We start from the raw sequence: 22175 nt of genomic DNA, 5'->3' as shown, positions 1-22175 counted from the left end.
CATATGAAAATAGAGGAGTCCATAATGAGAGCGTTGATGGAGATGTTGCTCTTTCCATTTAATATGCAGTACTTTTCTCCACAAAATACACACAATCTGCATGTAAATTACTCAACAGATGAATTTTTGAAAAAGGTACTTGTTCGTACGTCACATGCAGAGTAGCACCACTATGAAGTCTTCATAAATGTCAAAATATTAAGGACATGGGAATGTCTTGATATGAAACTGGCCTGCACTTATAAGAGCATAGCAGGAAATTGTATTACAAAACAACACAACAAAATGCATATAAACCTCAATATCTCCTGAAACTAGACACTGTAATGCAGTGTGAGGCTGTGTATCGATGTGCAACCCAGATGTGCTATTACAATACTATCATAGTGGGCTTTAGCATGTTGAAATAAAATGGCATAAAAAGATTCATGGTGCAGATTTATAATCATCACTTGAATGAAACAACAGAAAAATTATCTTCTCTCCAGAGCATATATTCATAATGCTCAAACTATGCATAATAGCAGCATTGTAAGCTGGATAGGCAGATGTAAACATTGTGAAATTCTAATAGAGCTTCTATCATAGTACTTAGTTGAATTTAATCTCTTTTGACAAACGTATGATGACACAGGGCCTAACCAAAATCTGAGCTTTAATAGGTACAAATAAGGTTTCCCTGTCATTCTATGTGGGGCAAAAACCTTCATATCACTCTGCCGTCTGACTCTGAAAGATCTCTGTCATCAAATGCAGTTTATTCCATTCAATAGTTTTCGTAAGTCAGAATGTACTGTCGTTTTCCTTCAGGCAGATTTAGCATCATGATGATGTAGCAGGCCGAGTCTGAAACTCCAAGTAATTAACATCATAGTCCTCCATTGCCTTAGACAGGTAGAACCATCTTCCCATGAAACCAACGTCTCTTATCCTGTCTGGGAACTCCCTCCACGACACTTTCAGATGTTTGCATGTGGCGTCAAAAGACGACACCCTCTTGTCAAAATTGTCCTCCCAGACAATGGAACACACTCCCAAGTTCATGTATCTCAGCACCCCATTATTTCGAAGCAGCAGCAGTTTCTGGACGTGTCTGTCTGAATCTGGGTTCCTCGTAAAGTTGCTTAGCAACAAGAGGTCATTGCTGGCTTCCACAAGTTCTTGGTCAAAGCCCTCTTCACTGGGGTTCTGCCTCCATGTGTATCCAATCAGCCCAAGAGAGGTGATGTAAAACCCTGCCTTAATTGGGCGCTCTTTCATATCGCTAAAGATGTCCAATGTAGCCGATTTGTAGTCACGATACATGTTTTGGACATAATCACCTAAATGGATACAAGATAGAAATTAAATAAAGGTGTAAGTTTTCAACTTGGGAAAAGAGAAATCACCCAGAATAATATGGATTTCCAGATTCAATCACATCAGGTAGGAGAAATATCACCTAAACATGTTCTCTATTTGTATGATGATAAATCGTACATAGAACTCTTCTACTACAAAATTTATATACAGTGAAACCCCGTTATAACGAGGTCTGTGGGACCGCTGATATTACCTCGTTATAACTGTACACATTAAAAACAAAGAAAAACATCAGCACAAAGTCATATATCAATCAATCAAGCATAAGAGCAGTCTTTGCATTGTTATTATTTAAGTATGGATCGTTATTATTGATACAGAATAAAAAGGAATCATTTGTGAATTGATGCAAAAAAAGAAAACAAAAAAAAAGTAGGGGTTTAAATGGGTTCTTATTTTTCTTCCGAAAATCTCTTCGCATGTACATGGGGCGCCCCCCCCCTCCCACTTTTTGTGCACCATACAAAGGAATACATAAGGTGTCATTACTTTGGCCCCCCCCCCCCCCCCCCCCCACCTTTTTAAACCCGGAAGTATGTAAGTGGCACCAAAAAGAAAGAGTAATAGAGATGGTAAGACCCTTTTTGGTGGGTTTTTTTGTTTTGATTTTGTTTTTTTGCTTGTCAGCCAAAGAAACCCGGAAGTGGAAGGGGAGAGATGAGGTGAGGACCTTTTTTTTTTTTTTGTATTATTTACCTGTTAGCTCATGAAACCCGGAAGTGGGCCCCCCTCCCCCACTTTTGAAAACGCTCTGCCGGCCCTGCTGTACAGGTACATGATGTTTGGACCCGGAGAAAATGCGTTTTTATTTTCTTTTGAAAATTTCTTCACATTTTGTACATCTGCTCTTGAAAGCTTAAGTGTCCGAAAATTGGGGCTTTTACTCTATCGCCTCCTGCTTACCATGCCATGCTCACCATGCATATACAGAAATGTACCACTATTGCACTGGCACCATTGCGTTAGCATTGCTCATCACCATGATCACGTCTTCTGAAAATGAAATCAATGGCAATGCATGCGTAGCACAGCACTTGTAGTAGCAGTGGTCAGCGTCAGTGCAGTGCATGTGCAGTTTTAATGACGTTACAGACCTACTATTCTAGGGATCGCATTGTATTACCGGACGCGATTTTTGTAATCGAATAATCGAGGCCTTTCGCACCTAGTCCTTGCACCAGAATCACAATTCATCCCACAAATCACCGTACACATTCTCACCGAGCAGATGACTAAGAAAAAAATCGGCAAACGAGGCTCAAATTTCGTATTTTACGGTAAAATGTCTGTCTTGCACATTTCGATCAGTTCAATATAAAACCTTGTGAGAAATCGACAACTGGTTAGACTCTACGTGCTTTGTCTATGGGAGCTGCACGCGCGGGTGATGAGTTGCGGGCCCCTTAGCGCACAACTATTCCGCATCGTTCGCGTTTGAGGACGATAGCTACAAATTTCCGATATTGATCAGTGAACTTTTGGTTCTATTGGAATCTTCAGCATTTTTCCTGTAGGTTCTATATGAGTGGAATTTCATAGAATTTCAGTCGTGAAATGTGATTCAAACATGCATAAAATTAACTACGAAGAGGTGCGGGTCACTCAACTATAAATTTGAGGTAAAATGTGAATTTTTTTTCGTGTTTTTACATTTTTACATGGCGTTTTTGCGATTTCGGTCCACACAAAGTTCTGTGAGGCTAATCTACGAAGTCTCGCGCGTACAGAATGTCATTAGTACGCAAAAATGTGCGTGTCCGGTAATACCATGCGTCCGGTAATACCATGCTTGCCCCTACGAAGTAAATTTAGACTAACGTTATCGTTACTTAGTCGCTAGCAGCAGAGGTCTATACATGCGTGATTATGTATCAGAATTTGCCATACAGAGCATGAGAAATACTTGAAATTTTAGCTTAAGAAAATTATACATACTAATCTTTTTGGGTAAGCCTCTCTGCAGCCTTTCTGGCACAACTATTCGTTGCTTCAGCTGAGAAAGTCGACTCCACATTCCACGCATGGAAGCTGCCATTTTGCATCTGAACTGCCTCTGTCAAGTACTTTATTTTTAAGAGTATTTACATAAACTATTCTGGGTAGATCTATATTTCTTCTGCTCAAGTATTGACAAAATATTTTTAACTAAATTTATTCCAGTGAAAAATATATTTCTAGAGTTTCTATATTTATGATTTTCACTTTGATATCGTTACTATAAAAAAGTACTGCTCTCTGCAGCCTACGCGCTTCAATCGGAGACACTCTCCACGAGAAAATAGTCAAAAGGATTGTACACTTTGTGGTTTTTAATCCGGTCTGATATCTCGTTTCAGGAACGTTTCAACGTCTGAATATAGCTAATTTATAGCTCGATAGCTGATGCCGACGAGAGACGCTCGTCACGGGAGAACACAGTCCCACATACTCATCTATGTGTTTTGCAATTTACGTGGCATGATACTGTAAATTTAGACGTAGCTAGGCTACTTCCCACTACACTAGACTAGGGCCTAGATCTGCATAGTCTACACAGTGTATGTAACATACGAACCGACTAGAAATCTACACCAACTTACTACGGCCACGCCCATGTAAACTTACCATACGAGAGGCCGCGCCAAGCGAGGGCAGCCAGGGCTTGCACTCCGTCTGGTGTGACAGTTATTTCATTCATGATCATGACCTAAGAATAATACAGTTCAAAAGTTCAGTTTTTCATGCTTGTTTTGTTTGTTTGTGTGTGTGTGTGTGTGTATGTGTATGTTGTAGATTCCGGAAATTGAACCAATGTATTTTATACTAGATCCGACCAAGGCCAAGGCAAGGAAGGCGCAATACAGTTTAAAACTTTAATTTAAAATAAAAAGCAAGTTACCCAATGTTCGACAGCCTAACTAAACTGCAGAAGCAGAGTAGCGTGCATGATTCGAACGCCTGCACTGCGATCATAGTTCGAACGCCTATGCTCATTGTTTGACCCCTTATGTCCGTGCTTCGACATTCGCGACATACCGCGCCGCGCCGTGCGCTTGCCCTGCCTATAAATTTTGATGAATGGTAACCTGGTATGCTGTAAGGTTGATTATCATGCAATTTTGCAATTTAACCATTGTGTAAATGTTGTGATTGGGGACTGCAGATTTTGCATTTTACAGTGTGTCCTGTGCTTAAAAAATGTTCATTATTGTGCAATATCACATAGGAAACTTTGATATCCCCCACATTTGTGATGGTACTTTAGTCTCGGGTGTATACTGTTTGCATGAAAGTGCAAGAGAGGTTTACGGCAGATACATGTATATAGAGTGCACATGCTTCTTAATGATCACACTATCCTCTTTGACTTCACAGATGTAGATCTGCGAAACATCATTGATAAGCTGGCCAACTTTGTTGCCCGTAATGGATCGGAGTTTGAGCAAATGACCAAAGAGAAACAGAAGGACAATCCCAAATTCCAGTTTCTCTTTGGAGGAGAGTACTACAATTACTACATGTACAAAGTCTCTTCTGAGCAACAAAGTGAGTAGACTTTTATTCATCCATACCAATTAGGATTTTATTTCAAAAATTATGCAGTGCCCGCTGCATACTTCAAGGATTGGAACTAGCACTGGCTGCCGGGTGGTGGAAGCTCGGCGGTCGAGTAGATAAGACAGTTGTCCGGAGATCAGGAGGTCGTAGGTTCGAATCCTGCCTGAGTATGTGTGCCCATGATTTCTTCTGTCATGGCTTTTTACTAAAACACTGATCAATTCAGCGTTTATTTATGTTGATGTAGGGCAATTTGTCAATCAGTTGCAATAAAAATATCACTTTATGAAGTGTATGCCATCATGATTTTGAGAAAGCAGCATTTTCTTGCAATCCTCAGCTGATTTCCTCTTCAGATAACAATTGATATGAGATTGATAGCTGCCCATTCTGTCATCAAAGTACTTCATGATTTTGAAATGAGAAATGAAGGCCATCAAGGAAGGACTCTTTTTCTTATTAGTGCAAAAAAAAAAGGGAAGTGTTATGATGTGAATGTTACATTAATCACTGAAAGAGCAAAGTCTTGTTTCAAATGCTAAAAATGCCTTCATTTGAAGCTTCTTGTGCACAAGGAATGCTTCATCTCAATGAGATGTTTCTCGTTTCCATGATGAAGGCATACAGCAGAAGGAGAAGCTGGCCCAGCAGCAGGCCATCATCCAGGACGTCATCACCCAGCAGTCGATCCAGTCGGCGCCATGGCAACCACAAATCCAGCAGCAACAGCAGATAGAGGAGCAGATCGCCCAAAGCGAGGAGAACCTGGGCAAGCAGAAGGAGGTCCTCATGCAGCAGCAGAATGTAAGCCGGACCTTGCCCTTCCTTTTGAGAAATGCTGGGTAGCCTCAGAGATGATAGATGGGCCATCAATGTTTTTTCTTTCTTTCTGTCTGTCTGTTGTTCTTTTCTGGAATGCCGCTATTCAGGAATTCTGAAAAAATGGAATTCATTTCACTATACAAAAAGCTTTGACTACAGTGCCACAGCAAGAATGTGCTTTAACTTTGATGGTAAACTGGAACCAATTAAGGACATAATGTCAAAATTAACTGACAAAACTGCTGCCAGGGTTAGTACTTCATATACTGTGGTGTCGTTTTTGAGCTCAACAGGCCTTGACTGTGCAGATAGTCAGTTGGGATGGCACACTTCATATTATTTCTGTCTTGAATGCATTGTTTTGATGGAGCTAATGTCAACTGTGAAACTTTGAAAGTGGAAATTTCTGTGGTGGGGATATTTTTGTGCACTTTGCACAGCATGACACTAGCATGAAAATAAAAGCACAGAAATTTTTTGCTTGTCATATGTAACACACTGTATACTTTGTTATATTTAGATTCCACAGAATTTAAAACACACAGAGTTCATCCTACCCAGCCGAGCTCCAAAAATGCCTTTTTCACAGTAGTTAGCCTTGCATGTCTCAACCTCGTGTATAAAAGTGAAAATACTTGCTGGAATCGATGCTCAGGGTAATGCTTATATGAGGCACAGCAAAATTTTACATTTTGGTATAAGCCATGGTCCAGTTTTTATCCACTTTCTACATGGCAACCAATTTTTGGCTGTCCACCTTAACTTGTGTAGCGTTTGTTTCTCTCTCACGTCGCCATGCAGAAGCAAATAGAGGAAATCATTGTGAAGAACAGAGAGCAGGTGGTGGTTGCCATGGCAGCAGACCTGGACGTCAATCTCGGTGAGCTGGACACCAGACTTCAGGCCATCGTAGATGCCTGCACCAAGGATGCCATCTCCGTAAGTATTGCCTGACAAAATGATTCCATGCCATTCCATGTCATCTTTGAGTTCAGTTTGATTTCAGTAGAGCAGAGACTGGGCTCAGTCGGTAGCGCCTCTGCCTCACAGTTGACATGATCGGGGTGAATTCCTGAGTCTAGCTGAGCAATGTTGTTTGTAATCATGCCGTCCCCTCTAGTAACAGGCAAGACACTTTGTCCCTTGGTTAGGATGTTAAATGGAGTTTCCGTGTGTGAGCTATTTATGACTCTTGCATGTAAAAGAACTTGGTACATTCATTCATCCCATAGTGCAGAGTATCAACTCGTTGAAGTTGTTTGCTTACCCACCCACACAAGAAAAACAGTTGAATGATGCCAACCCCTCGCGGTTTGCCCCAGGTGACCAGCAGTAGTCAGCAAATGGTATCAATCAGGCACATTGCGCCAAATGAGAAGAAGTTCTGATTTCACTGGCTGGCAAACTATTATTGCATGAGGGCACTGAGCTGACATAAGTAATACATTGATTAAGATTTGTGTATGATTTTAATGGTTGTGACACAAAAAAGGCATCCATCACTGTGTACCAGGTATACAAACTCTTCACTTGTTTATGTGTAGGAAGGGATGAGATCAGAATGAAGTGAACCTGAACATCCATTTCTCAGACAGACTTGTTTCTGTATACTGTGTACGCTGTTATTTTCGCGTTCAGATATTTTCGTGAATGAGGAGGCCATAGACGTTTTCGCGAGATGTTGTTTTTGCGAATTGATGCAAACGCTTAACATAAATGCACTATTACCCAAGCGCATGGAGACATTTTCGTGTGTTGTTAAATTTGCGATCCAACTGTAATTCGCGAAATTTGCGAAAATTAAACCCTCACAGAAATAACAGCTTATACAGTATTTTGATTTCTGAGCTCCTTTTAGTATCTTGTTTGGACAGCTAAGTGCTTCAGGGAGGTGCTTTCTCCCCCCTTTTTTTTTTCTTTCTTTACCCCATGTGAATAATGGATGATTAAATCCTGGTATGACTTCAAATGCAGTGGATGCTTGTAATAAAGATTGACTCCTTGACCCTCCATGTTCTCTGTAACTACAACGTATGTATCTGATGGGTTGTAGCAGTTAGTATCAGCTGATTTGGTTTTTAACTGCTCAGTCTTACATGGAATTGGAATGGTGGATATGTTATCTTGTTTCGTCTTTCAGAGTGGAAAGCAGTGGATTTTCTCAACATCAAAGTCTCCCAAACACTGCGAGTTGATAGCCAAGTACCTCCTGCATCAGATTCTAGCCAAGGCTGCACCCTTCAATGCCAAACTCCACCTCATCTACCTGATCAATGACGTCCTCTATCACTGGTAATACAGTTTCTGTTGTATGCAGTTATTACCTCCACCAAGGGAGGAGGTTATGTTTTCGTTACCATTGGTTTGTTTGTTTGTCTGTGACCAAAATAACTCAAAAAATTGTGAACGGATTGGGTGAAACTTTCAGGAAAGGTTGAGAATGACACAAGGAATAGATGATTAAATTTTGGTAGTGATCCGGAAGTTTTTATGGATTTAATGAAGGATTTTCGATATTTTGGCAGGTAGCGTCAATGAACTTGGGAGTTCAAGCTGTGAATTTTTGAGGTTTTCATATGCGCACTTAAGTGCATGCTCTAGTTTCTACCAGGGCGAAGTGCGCCTTGCTGAGGGCTTATAACGTAATAAAAGTTTCTATATTGGGAAATCGGCGATTTTTCAGCATACATATGTATGGGTGGAAATCACTGATTGCTATGAAAGAACAAGATCATTGGTGAAAAGTAGCTGCTTGGCGGAGGTTTGCACTCTCAGAGTGCTTTTCTATTTTCTACATTATTACGAGGCTATTTTACGATAAGTTAGGCTATTATATTTCACTTATGAATGTACCATTTTCCTTTCTGAAGAAGAAATTCTCACCATTTTAATCACTTGTCACTGAACAGAATAAGATGAATAGAATAAGAATATTGATATTGTCCATGATAACATTCACATCCAATGCCCCAAGTAGTGATTGATAGTCAAATTATCACAATCTGCTATGCACATTTTTGATGAGTAGTTTGGAAGGCAGCCTATATGTGTGCACCTAGTATGGGTTACAACTGTCTCAGTAGAGCATTCTCCTGATTGTGTTCTTCTCTCACTCCCCCCCCCCCTCAATTCACCCTCTCTCTTTCTCCCTGTTATTCATACCCCGTGGTGCCTTGCCCACACCAGTACGAGGCGAAACGCCCAAGAACTCCAGCACGCCCTTGAGGACGTGGTCCTTCCGATCTTCTGTACAACTCACTCTGGGGCGGATGAAGACCAGAAGGGGAAGCTGGAGAAGGTATGTGAAGCAATTTCGTATTGAGTAGTGTTTGGGTTTGTTGGTGTATTAGAGAATCATAGCTGCCAATTTATTATTATAGTTATTATTTTAAACCATCTTCAATTGTAGTTTTTTTTTTTCATCCAAAAGAAATATAGATTATGTTTTCCTAGGATTTGACTACCATGCTTAATTTCTGCATTTTCCCCATTTTTAAACCAGAATATATTTTCGCTGTTATTCTCTTTGGCATCAGAATATTATACTTTTATCAGTCATCAGTATGCTTCTGGATCTGCAGTGACAGCAGCCAAAAAAGTATGAGTAAAAAGAGTAACATCAGATTTTCCTTTATCAGGGCTGGCTTAATTGCTATACCATGTAATTTAATCATGTTAATTTCAGTCAGTCTAACTCATTCATGTTGTGATTCATGCAAGGAATGTGGTCATATATTCATTGCATGTTATAACATTTCTTTGTTTGTTTGTTTCTTGTTTGTTTAAATGAATTTTGCCTTTATTTGTATTTATCTTTTCCATCCAGGTATTAAAGTTGTGGGAAACCAATAATTACTTCAACAGTGAAGTCATGGAGAAGTTAAAAAATCCTGGAGATTCACTGACACTGTACCAGGTAAGCAAGATCTATTCTTATGTTTATTTTATATTTAATCTACAGAAATTTGTATAATTGCAGAAGTTAATGGCAAGTAGATAACTGGGTGCAGACTACCAGTAGTTGTTTCTTCATACTGGGTGAGACAACAGAAATTTGTATCATCAGCATGGACCATCTCTTTTATTTCACCCTCATTTTCTTAAAGAAGCATATAACTTCAAGGCAATGAACTTACAATAATGTCAATGCAGTGTATGACAGCAGATACTGAATAACTGTATCTTTGCTTTCCACTGGATTGGATACTTGGAGAGAATGACTTTGAATTCAGGTGCCATCTGTCTATGACTTTTGGGATCTTTACTGTAATTTTTGTGTGGAATGATGATTCGTCTAGTAAATATTCAGATCTGGTCATTGTATATTTGATTGAGAAACTCTGACCATGCCTTTTATGGATGATTGAAGATATGTTATAAGCTGTGGAAGGAAAAGAAAAAGAACATCTGTCGTGCAAAGTATGTGGTACATCTTTACTCCACTTTGCAACACTATGAGACAGTGTGATCCAAACTGGCATATAAACTGCAATTTGAATGTCAGTTGCCATTGTCTGCTGAGACCTGTTTGAAAATGAAAGGAAAAAGACTTCTAGAATATGATATGCATGGAGCTCATTGCTGAATGAAAGAAAACGCAAAACTTACTGTAAAACGAGGAATTTTCGCGTGCATTTTAATTTCGTGAATTTCGCGAGCGCCAGGATTCGCGAAATTAAAATGCACGCGAAAGTTCTTATCTACACTATATGCATTGAATGCCAGTGACAGTTCGCGAAAATTTCATGCCGCAAAAAAGGCCGTCGGCTCCAATTCGTGGAAAACTCATGCCGCGAATATATCATGTTTTACAGTATTCTAATTTTCTCCATGCTCTATATGTCTCTGCAGGCCTCACAGATCGCAGAGAATGGAGACGCCATCCGCCAGATCCAGGCTAGTACCCAGAGCCAAGTGACCGGCCTGGAGAAGCAGCACAACGACTACGTGATACACATGCGGCAACACGCCCAGCAGCAGCAGCAGCAGCAACAGCAGCAACACGTCCAGCAACAGCAGCAGCAGCAGCAGCAACAGCAACAGCTGGCGGTCTCCCTGCCTCAGGCCCCTCCCACGTCTTTTGCCCTGCCCCCGGCGCAGACGGCTGCTGCGGGTACGCCAGCCCCCTCTGTCCCAGCCTTCCCCACAGCCTCCTCGGCAGGAACCCTGGTACCGGGTCAGTTGCCCCCTCAGACAGTCAGTGTACCCCAGGGCATCGTGCAGGGGGCAGCGGTGGTACCGAATGCGGATGGTCTGCCACCTGGATTACCGACACTCCCACCAGGTAACCAAGAACATTTGCTTCTCTCTCACTCTTAGATTTTGATGTTTGTGTTATTCCTATTGAAAATGCATATAAACACACAAATATTCTTCTTTTGTCGTACTGATACTGTCCTTGATATCATTAAATGTATTGAATTTATTTCTTCCACATACTGACCATTGACAGTTAAAAAAAAAAGAAGATAAGAGTCTAGAATGAGGGGCATTGAGTAGTTGTAATCTTTACAAGCTGCTACCCGTTGCAAATGTTTGTATGCATGTGTGCTGTTGTCTCTGATGTTGCCACCTGTGGTCTTCCTACTTGCAGGGTTGCCACCACAGCTGGGAGACCCACAACAACCTCAGCTGCCACCGCAGTTGCCGGGTAAGCAGCAGTCTCAACATTTGACCATTGCCAATTAGATGCTCAGTTTGGGGAAAATGAACAAATAAGCAACCTCTCTTCCCCATGAAACCAAAGAGTGATCAAACTAATCTGACGTGATTCCATTTCAGTGAAGAGCAGTTTGCAAAATTCAGACTTTACATTTAATCACATCAATACTGTATTTATTCTAAAGAGAGAACTTTTTTCAACGTATCCAACTGTGGGTGAGGACATCTGTTTTGGACTCGTTTTGTTTTTCAGGATCCATTAAAAGTGTTTGCACTATTGAAAGCAAGTCATAATTTCAGACATTTGCTTCAGGAAGATGTGGATTTCTAGTCATTCATTACTGTATGTATAATGCCCTCTGAACTACATGGTATTGTAGTGTAATGGTTTAAAGAGAGTAAAATTCCTTCTATTTATTTGATTGGGGAAGCTAATTCAAGGTTGAGGAAAATGGTCACCTCATATCTAAATGTGTATATCTGACATGATGGTGTTGTTGCTGTTATGTTTGTCGACAGGTATGCCTCCCCTTGATCCAACTCTCTTTGCAAGGTTTGACCCCTCGATACCGCCCCCTGGTCTGCCTCCAAGCTTCAGGCCCCCACTCCCCTTCCCTCCTGGTGAGTACTCCACCACTGCCAATACTTTGCGATTAAGCAAACATGTGGTTAGTGGCATTGACCCCCGGCATGTGTTTGCCGTTGAACAATGACCTGGCCAGAATTATTCTCCCCCATCCGCTGGGAGTGGGGGAGGGTATCGAACTGTAGGTATAGGTGTGATTCCAGTGAATGGGGTAATAATATGCTATGAAGGGCTTTAATTGAGCACTGCTGTGTAGAGGATTAGTGTTATAGAAGAAAGAGCCATTATTATTGTTATAAAGATGTGGCAGTCCCTCATTGTTACATAAGTGCAGCAAATTGATGGTGGAAGTCATTAATTTCATGACATTTCTTTAGGTGTACCTGCACTGTGTACATCTTAAGTGCAAACACGTTATATTACAAGCACTGTAAATATGGATAGCCTGTCAGCTAAGAAGTAGAAGTCTTCAGCCTCCACTGTTCTAAATCTATTCTTGTGAGAACCGTTGCGTACGAATGAGAAAATAAAACTTTGCACACATCTTTTTGAGTCCAGTGTGTGAGCATGGTATATAGAGGATTACAATGCATGAGTTTTTGTGCTTTTCTGAGTCTCAATTGGATTGTTCACATTTTGGTATTTTCTCTGAATAAGCCTTGAACTATGCACAAAATATCTGCCTGCATACTGTGAGAGAAACAAACCATTCGGTGCCAAATTACTCTTTATAATGAAGAATCAGCACAAACTACCTTAAAGGCACAATTTACCATTTGCAGATGAAATAGAGACCCAACATTAATAGTTCTAAAATGTGAGTTAGGGATAGAAACAACCACTGTAAATATTTGAGTACGTATAATTGATGTTAAGTATTGTTAAATATACGAAATGTGAACAATAGTTACAATTAAAATGTTTCCAGACTAAACCGTCTACAGTTATGGTTTATTGAGAAAAATACTGATATCTCCTTATATTTTAGGTTTTATTGCGAAAATTTTATAAGGTAGGATGTTTTGTGATACGACAGACCTACAGATATGCATCAAATGTGATATCTTGAAAATTTTGTAATCACTGCTCCCAAAGGTAAACAGGACCTTTAAATCACATATGCTGGGTTTTCTCAAGAGATGATGGCACAGCATGCCCAGATGATTCTGAGTGTAATGTATTGTGACTTGGATTATTATCATGTGTGATTTTTATGTCACACTCTCCATGAATAACGATCAAGACAACATCACAGAAGCACCATATTCACTCTCTCAGGAGAACCCTTTGCCAATGACCATTTCACAGGTGATTAAATGGGTCGACTTCCAGCCTGAGACCCTGTCTGCAATTCACTGAACTAAAGATGAAATATTTGTGAAAAAAAACAAACACTAGTTTCGATACACACAAGATTCTACCCTTTGTTGATTCTCAAATATCAAAGCCATGCTGTCTGTGATATACATTCTTTAAAGGGATGGGTTACTTTTTGATTGACATGGAGATTCAGATTTTGAAATTTTTGTGAGATGATTAAAAACTACTTATGGTCCTAGTAAAAGGTGGGACCCACATTTTATTTGGAGCACTTTGTTTTGCTTTATTTCTGGATATCTCAGCCATTTCAAGATCGATTTTCATCATATAAACTTTTAACTCCTCTTAGAGTTGTATGCTCTTTAATATTTCATAAAGGAATTTATAATTATTTCGCAAAAAGTTCAAAGCTGAATCCATATCTCAACCAAAACTATACCATCCTTTCATGTTTTTGTATACCATGTTTATATATCTTGTATTCTTCTCTGTAGGTATCCCGCCATTCCAGCTCCCACCGGGCATCGATTTCTCCAAGCCCCCGCCGGGATTCTTCCCTGAACTCCCTCCCCCGCCGCTCCCTCCCATGAGCCAACCCCCCATAGCCTCGGCTGAGATCAACAACGAAGTCTCCCTCCTGCCCAAGGTGCCCTACTACGACCTCCCAGCTGGGCTCATGGCACCCCTTGTGAAGGTGGGTGGGGTCACATGGCACTTGATACTGGTCTTGCCCCCTCCTATGCCCCCCCCCCCCCCCCCCCCCCCGAGAAAATGTTTAATCTGATTTCACATTTACTCTGCCCAAAACTCACTTCTTGAACTTTTGGACACTTCAAATACGTTGAAATGTTCATGGTTCGATAGACTTCAGTTTCAGTCAATTTCAGATTTGCAAGCACTATACTCTTGCACCCCTGTTCAAACTGCTGCCATGATGAAACATCAGGGCTGTGTGGAAATTAATTACATGCCACACTGATGATATGAATTTGTCCAAATTGCCCAGCATGTTTTGTATTCTTGCTGTTTTAGATGCTTAAGTTTCCTTAGCGGGACGACCAATGGTAGAGCTAATGAGAATTGAGGAGCATGACAAACTGTGTTAAATTAGTGCATTTGAGAGGTATTGTTGCTATGGCTGACATGTTTTGCTGATGATGTTTGCATGTTACGCACAGCTGGAGGACACAGACTACAACCCCCTGGACCCGGAGGACATCCGATTACCCCCTCCCCAGGCCCCCAGTGAACGCCTCCTGGCTGCAGTGGAGGCTTTCTATGCTCCGCCCTCTAGGGACGCTCCAAGAAATAGGTGTGTAGTAACCATTGAGATTCTGTGGCTCCATTATTTGCCAGTTTTGTCAAGTGCAAAATGCACTTATGAATATCTCTTTTATGGTCTGTAATGTAGTATTTGCATAAGACATCATGCATGTATCCTGCAAAATTTGGTCACAAAGAGAGAGGTTCATATTACTTGTTATGATGAAGGATATTTGTATCAAAAGCAAAAGCTGTGTTGATCTGACACCTGTATTCAGATATGAAAATTCCCAATGCTATTTTGATAATCTCACACAAGTGACAACAAAGAAATGTTACTATTAATAGACATTTCAAACACCAATATATTATGGATAGATAAATAGATTGATTGATTGATTGATTGATTGATTGATTGATTGATTGATTGATTGATTGATTGATTGATTGATTGATTGATTGATTGATTGATTGATTGATTGATTGATTGATTGATTGATTGATTGATTGATTGATTGATTGATTGATTGATTGATTGATTGATTGATCGATCGATCGATCGATCGATCGATTGATTAAAAATGATTGATTGGCTGATTAATTGATTTATTTAAAAATGAATGAAAGGATGGATTTATTCATTGATTGGTGGATGAATGGATGGATTGATTAATTGATTGATGAATTATCTTGCAGTGAAGGGTGGGAACAGAACGGGCTCTTTGAGTTCTTCAAGGCCAAGCAGAAGTATTCCAAACAGAAGAAGGAGCGGGAGAAGGAGGGGAGGGAGAAACCCAAGAAGCCCCTCTCGCCCCTCCGGATGCCATCCAGGGTGGAAAAGGAGCTCACCCCGCCTCCCGTCAAACCTGCCACTCCACCCCCCAAGCAAGAGTCCAGGAGGAGATACAGGTTAGTAGGGGGCAACTTGATGATTAGATTCCACTACATTCCAAGAGAGAAGAGCATGCTCTGTGACTGAAACTTTTGTTTCTTTGGTTTTTGTCACTGTTTTGTTTTTCTTGTTGTTTTGAAGGGCAGGTTACATTACAGCCTAATAAGGGGGATTCTATTCCATTTTCTTTGTTGAGAAGCTAAGTAAAGTTGGATGCTAGATGAAACCACAGGCACAATCTGTGTGCTGGCCTTGGAGCTTGTAATGATTTGTAAGTCATTCAGGAGAACATGTCTTCCACTGGCCTCTATATGTAATTTAGCTACAAATTCTTGATTTCATTAAGAAGTGGGTCAATAAGAACTCAAACGTGCTCATCACTATTCTCACAACATAACCCGTTGAGAATGAGTCCCAAGTATACTCAGGCAAGTGTCTATGGGAAATGTGTGTTGAAGCAAAATTAGCTTGTCCTCAGCGGGGTAATGATGCCACTTGTAAATGTGAACACAGGCTCTGTGATCTTGCCAGACTGCCTTCTGGTACAGTGCACACTCAGTAACTGGGAATCACCTTAGTGTGAACTCTGCTAAGGTACAACAAAATCCTGTGAAACAAATTTTGATTTTCACCTCATAATTGCAACTGCAATGTGCATGATTGAGGCATATTTTGACTGAAATACTAAAAGCACTGTCCCCATCAACGTCTCAAAAATGGTGACGAAATCCTGATTGGTAATCTTAAGGTTTTCAATTTTCCAGCCATTTATGGTTCATCCCTGACAAGCCAGGTCACAGACTTCTGATTGCGCAGTTATAACATTGGACAGTAATCAGCAGGACGCAATAGTATGGCATTGCAGCATGGGAGAAAAGGTTGTCCCCCAACCTGTCGTGACTAGGAGGGGGCCACAGTAATAACATTTATATGGCGCTGCTGTGAAGGCTGCTCAGAATGATGATGTACACCCCTTTAAGGCTGCCTTGCATAATCTCCTTGTGCCATTAGGTCGAGGTCACGCTCAAGGTCGAGATCTCGCTCCAGGTCGAGGTCACGATCCAGATCACCACCAAGGAGGTTACGCCGGTCGAGGTCAAGGTCGAGGTCCCGGTCGCGGTCGAGATCCCCGCCTGGCCGATTCTTCCGCCGGTCGTCGAGATCCAGATCGAAGTCACGCAGCCGTAGCCGAAGCCGTAGTCGCAGTCGCAGTCGTAGTCGTAGCCCTCCTGCGTACCGCAGAGACAGGAGGGAGAAGTCTCCCAAGCGAAGCCCCACACCAGATTATGGAATGTGAGTCATATACCTTTGAACATTACATGCCGTATTAGATCAAACACAGTAAAGTATTCCATCCCAAAGATTGTGATATGCAATAATAAGTCATCCACAATTGTAGTATATCAACCGTTTGTGGTTTAGATTGGTTTAAAAGTCTCAAAAAACACATTATTATTCTAGAGAAGTTGACAGACACTCCTTAAATCCTTGTTTCTAAGATTTGTGCATGAAAACCAGCACTAGTCGTCGCACCATTGCTTGTGACAAATTTTTTGAGGACCTTGTGAATGGAGGTGTCAAAGAGTCGTTTTGACTACTGCAGTGTCTCTCTTTTGATTGACATTGACCACATTGCATTTTTTCTTCCTGAATGCAGTCAACCTTTCTACCAGATGAATGTGGAAACCAAGCTGGGAGAAGACAACAAGGGTCACCAGCTCATGAAGAAAATGGGTGAGTGAGAGGTTTGAACTGAGGACCTAAGGTTCCAGTGATATGTCACCTCCATTTCAGGAAGGACTTACAATGCTGCTACTTTGACACGCAGCACGGTTATAGCTGATTTGTCGTTGAATCGTAAGTTGCAGTAACATAAGGTATTCCATGAAATGTGGAGAAAATACAGCATGTCTTCGATTAATCTTATGTGTCAAAGAATTTATAGTTCCCACTTGCTTTCAGCGTGACCGTCATGCCTCGTGGTTCCTGAAGAGAGAGAAATCATTCTCATGGGTATGATGATTCCAGGTGGTTATCTGTCATCATTCAATCTTGTGAGCTGTTAGGGTCTAGCAATTTGTATTTGTTGGGAGGGGTTAGAGATACTCCGCCATAACCGCTATCTCAAATCCTCCTTCATGTCAACGAGAAATTAAGAGAAGGATTATAGAGCTGCCAAATCTCCCTGATCCAGCAGGAGACTTCCTGTAAACATCAATAAATTCCTCATGTCTGGAGAAGAGAATAGAAAATGCTCCCTGAGTTTGCAACTGATTGACAAATTGCCCTACATCGACATAAATGAGTTGGACATTGTTTTGCCCATTGAGCTCCATGTAGCACAAGTATCTTCCTGATTGCTCTGCAAAATCTCCCTGATTTTGATGGGTGACTGTTTGGTAGCCGTGACATTGCAACAATATCTCATCAGGTGACTTTTCAACCTCATCACATGACCATCATTACCTCCCCCTTCTCCCCAGGATGGTCTGGCCAAGGTCTCGGTGCCAAGGAGCAGGGCATCGTCAACCCCATCGAGAGCGGCGATGTCAGGCAGAACATGGACAAGTACAAGGGGGTGGGCGTGGACATCAATGACCCCTTCGAGAGCTTTCGGAAGAGCAAGAGCTACACGTACAATAGGAGGAAATGAGGTGGGTTCTCTATTAGCACTTTTAGTTAATAGTTTAGCTTAGTTTTGCTTACTTAATTAAAGTCACACCTGTCATAAGATGGCTGTCCTAAGAAGGCCTGTGAGTGATATGATGTTACAAAACATACAAGCATATAAATCAATGCACAAAAACATATAAAGAGAGAGAGAAAAAAAAATAGAGATTTTATACACCTGTGCATACATGCACAACTAATACACAGTCAACAACTGAAACAATTCACACCTCTCATCCAGGATCCTCTCAGATATGTCTTTTCATGGCTGTTATGTACAATATTTATTACATCATTATCTAAGAGTCCTCATGTGGTGCTCTGTCTCCATTTAATAGCACTTTCCTGTGTACAACTGGAGAATGATAGTTTCTTGTCCATTTTGCTCTTTATAAAAATATAACAACAAACAATACAGTGATACAAATTGGCAACATTGTGGATGAAATAGTAAAAATTTAGATGTAAAAGAATATATTATTGTTAATGCAGGGATAACATGGACTTCGTATTACTATGTAAAGTACATTCTTGAAGTTGATTTTTTTTTTTTTTTTTTTTAGTGTTCTTGTCATGACCAGCTTTGTGTAGTGTGCAGAGAGGCAGATCTGTTGGTGTGTCACAGAAACTATTCTGCTGCCTCCTCTGAGCAATGATTCAAATTCTTATGATATAAAAGGATGAGTGCACTATTTCTTATGTGTGGCACACATTGGAAGACCATGAAACCATGGGATACATCATATTCTGTACCTCTCATTGTTGTATGAGGCTTGTGTGAAGTGGAAGAGGTTTTGATTTTTTTTTTTCTTAGATTGGTATTTGTCTTTGCAGCGCCCTCTAATTTCATTCCATTTTGGCGTTGCTGTGTGACACAAGAACAAAAATTGCATCTGTGATGTGTTTGGTTAGGTAAAAATTCTGAGAGCTGCAATGTTGTGTGCTATTTTGCCATTTTGGTGGTGTGTATATGCAATGCTGCACACTGGCACTGGTCTGACGGTCCCAGACTGGTAAAAATCACTGTTGGACTAGCAAGTTTTCAGGGATTACTAGATTAACCGGCCAGACATGACCGGTAAAATACAAAAAATTACACTGTCGGGGCCAGTTGGAAAAAAGTACAGGACAAGTAAATTTAAGGTTTGGACCATTAGGGAAAATAGGTTAGTGTGCAGCCGTGGTATATCAATCTATGCCTTCCATCCTTCTTATCTTTCCAGGTGGATGTGCTGTACATAATCCTTCAATGTCAAATTCATCCTGGAACACTGGATTTCTGGTCTCAGTGCTGTTTTCAAGTACACCCAGATATATCCAGATCCTGTTTCAAATACCCCACAATGTCGACTGCAAGCCACAGGGAAATAATCCATGTATACTACATTTGCCAGCTGATCGTGGTTGTTATGAACAGTGGCAAAGATTTTGTTCTCTTGTCCCTTGTTTCATTCAAGGAAAAGAGATTTACCCTTCACTGTGGTTTGAATGAAGTCTTTGCGATTCTGAATATCTCATTTAAACAAGATGTGTTTTACTCATTCTGCCAGAAAGTTGAGCATCAAGACCAAATATCTGGAAGTTTTTGTTTTAGGGAATAAGACTTTGGGAAAGCATATGAAAGATAACAATTTAATGATATCATATTGTAGGGAAATGAAATAATAATGAAAAATCAAGGTAAATTTTGAAAGGGAAAAGAGATAGAGGGAGAAAACATTGCACAATTGTCACTTGGATGTGGTAGCAAGCTGAGCAACTACAGGTGGCAAAGCTGAGGAGCTGTTTTGGTGCAGTGGATAAAACAACATGAGGTCTGTGGTTCAAGTCCCCTGGCTGTGGTGTTTATGTGCCCCTTTGCAAAATTATTCCTCTGTCCTCATTGCGTAGTCCTTTGGAGGTGGCGTAGAGCTGTCTGCCCAATGTGTGCTTGCCGACAAGCATTCATCATTTCATGAGCAGCCATCTAAAACCAATCATTAAAAAAAAAAATCAAATTCAAATACAAAGCAAAACCGAACAGGGATGGACCGAGTCATGTCATGCCGGTGTAGCAGAATCTTAATGCTGCATGAAAAGGTGGTCAATTATATTTACGAGATATGGATGGAGAATGGCAGTGTAGGATAGCTACAAACATGAGTCCTGCATGCTTCAAGTCCTGAAGAGCAACCTGGTTTATTTGCAGCCTAACTTGCCTTTGGCAAAACTCAACATAATGAACATACTTTGCATAAACTGTATTTACATATTTACATATTTAAATGAACTAAGAGGACTAGTGAAATGGAAGAGACCAACTAAAAAGTTAGAACCCAATTCACTTAGACTACCAATGAAAATAAACCGGATGAAGGTGGCAACAAGCTGGGGTGAGAACTGTGAACATGGAATGTTAAACAAAAGGATCAGATGTGACAAGTAGCTGGGATGAGAACTGTAGGCATGGAATGTTAAACAAAAGGATCAGATGTGTCAAGAAGCTTGGGTGAGAACTGTAAACATGGATGGGAAAGGAATGAGAGTGGTGAGAAAGAAAGAGAGTACAGGTCCATGAGAATGTGGGACAGCCTGAGAACCTAAACAAACTGAACTTCATAACAAACTGACGCTATAAAGAAGGAGATAGCCAATAGGAAACTCTACTAGATCAGCTTTGCTGTCTTACAGCAGTTTGTTCCGGCACAAAAGTCACCAACACCACGTTTATTCCATGCAACTTGTGGTATGCAAAAATTCAGAGGGGTAGTGACCATGTGATGACTGGATCCTTGTTTGAAATGAGAAACAGATCAAAAAGAGGTGTGCAGAAAACACACAAAAATGATTGGTCGTGTTGTGCCAACTTAATCAAGAGATGACTATCTTGATGACTGAAGATTCCTCAATATGAAGCTCAGCTTTCTCTGATTAAATGCAGCAGAGACAATTCATCTGTGATTTTGTTGTCGTTGGTATCGTTTTATTATTCCCTTCTGTGCCAGTGAGTCAAATGTGCATAAATTTCAAACACAAACCTATAGACCAGTAATCAATATGGTACAATTGTATGCAGAGGGTTAATGTTTGTATGTTTACCATAATCTGCATTTAATATCAGAGTTGTTTATACCATGGAGCCAGTCAGGGGAAAACATAGATTTCTTTTTCCTTTGTAAACTCAAACATTGCCATTTATAGATCATGCTGGAATATTGCATTTCAGTTCGCAACTTTGATTGACTTTGAGAGTTCACATTATGTGTTGTCATGAGGCTGTACAGCCCAGCATAATGTTGCATTTTTCTTTTCTACTGAAAAGTTTCTTCAAACTCTAAGGCATGGCTAAAAGACTGAAAATGTCGTGATTTTTACTTTCATGTGGAAATTCACAGAGAATCTTGTTGCGGGCTGTACGCAGTGTGAATGCTCGATTGTGGGTTTATGACATTCACAATGTCATGTTATGCATTGATTTAGAAATGGGATGTCCAAGCCGGAGATTGTGATCATTCTAATGGCTGTCAGTGCAGCATATGCAATGTTACATCTGTACAAATTTTATGCACTTTGGACTGGTTTAATGGCATGGGGCTGTTGAAAAACTCATACCCTGTAACCTACAGTGTAGATGAAGAGAAACCATATGATATTTGACTTGAATGTCTGAAAATGATTAGATGCGAGCATTTGAGAAGGGGAACATGATTTTGCAGATGAGATTTTTCAGATGTGATCGCTGACTTGGTGTGTGCAACAGCAGATTTCAGAAAAACTGAACTGGTACTTTAATACAGTGGTGTGTTCTCCTGTGTGGGTAATTAGTGATTTATAGAAGTGATCTGGAAGATTATCTCCTATTTTCATTCCTCTGACCGATCACCCTAATTGTCATTTCCTCTTTCTTCTCTTCTTTTTATTATTGATGACTGGAATGTGTACATAAAGTGTAATATTGTACTTTGGAATAGAGAAATCTGTGTAAATAAACACATGAACTGTAATGACATTGAGCTCAATGAAGGTGTTTACTTATAGCATGTGTACTGTGTGTGAAATGATGTGTGCCGTTGTATATATATG

At 40.5% G+C, this 22175-nt stretch overlaps 2 protein-coding genes across 2 annotated transcripts; one reads left to right on the top strand and one right to left on the bottom strand.

Annotated features, from left to right (window-relative positions):
- Positions 1 to 822: 822 nt before the first annotated feature.
- LOC139719004 (mitochondrial import inner membrane translocase subunit Tim29-like) lies at positions 823 to 3397 on the bottom strand. Its single transcript, XM_071630445.1, has 2 exons — positions 3298 to 3397; positions 823 to 1322 (listed from the first exon to the last, which is right to left on the bottom strand). Exons 1-2 carry the CDS (start codon positions 3395 to 3397, stop codon positions 823 to 825), a joined length of 600 nt encoding a protein of 199 aa, XP_071486546.1.
- Positions 3398 to 4676: 1279 nt separating this feature from the next.
- LOC139719003 (calcium homeostasis endoplasmic reticulum protein-like) lies at positions 4677 to 19756 on the top strand. Its single transcript, XM_071630443.1, has 16 exons — positions 4677 to 4887; positions 5519 to 5703; positions 6523 to 6660; positions 7862 to 8013; positions 8908 to 9019; positions 9548 to 9637; positions 10573 to 11005; positions 11315 to 11371; positions 11902 to 12003; positions 13783 to 13982; positions 14467 to 14600; positions 15248 to 15460; positions 16455 to 16736; positions 17101 to 17177; positions 17927 to 18097; positions 19337 to 19756. The coding sequence occupies exons 1-15, from the start codon at positions 4677 to 4679 to the stop codon at positions 18094 to 18096; spliced, it is 2556 nt and encodes an 851-aa protein (XP_071486544.1). The 3' UTR covers position 18097; positions 19337 to 19756.
- Positions 19757 to 22175: the final 2419 nt, after the last annotated feature.

This window comes from Diadema antillarum, unplaced genomic scaffold, assembly GCF_040938485.1.
Source record: "Diadema antillarum isolate AM-2024a unplaced genomic scaffold, OU_Dant_1.0 scf00000103, whole genome shotgun sequence".
Lineage (NCBI taxonomy): Eukaryota > Metazoa > Echinodermata > Echinoidea > Diadematoida > Diadematidae > Diadema > Diadema antillarum.
This window is presented reverse-complemented; position numbering and strand designations above follow the sequence as displayed.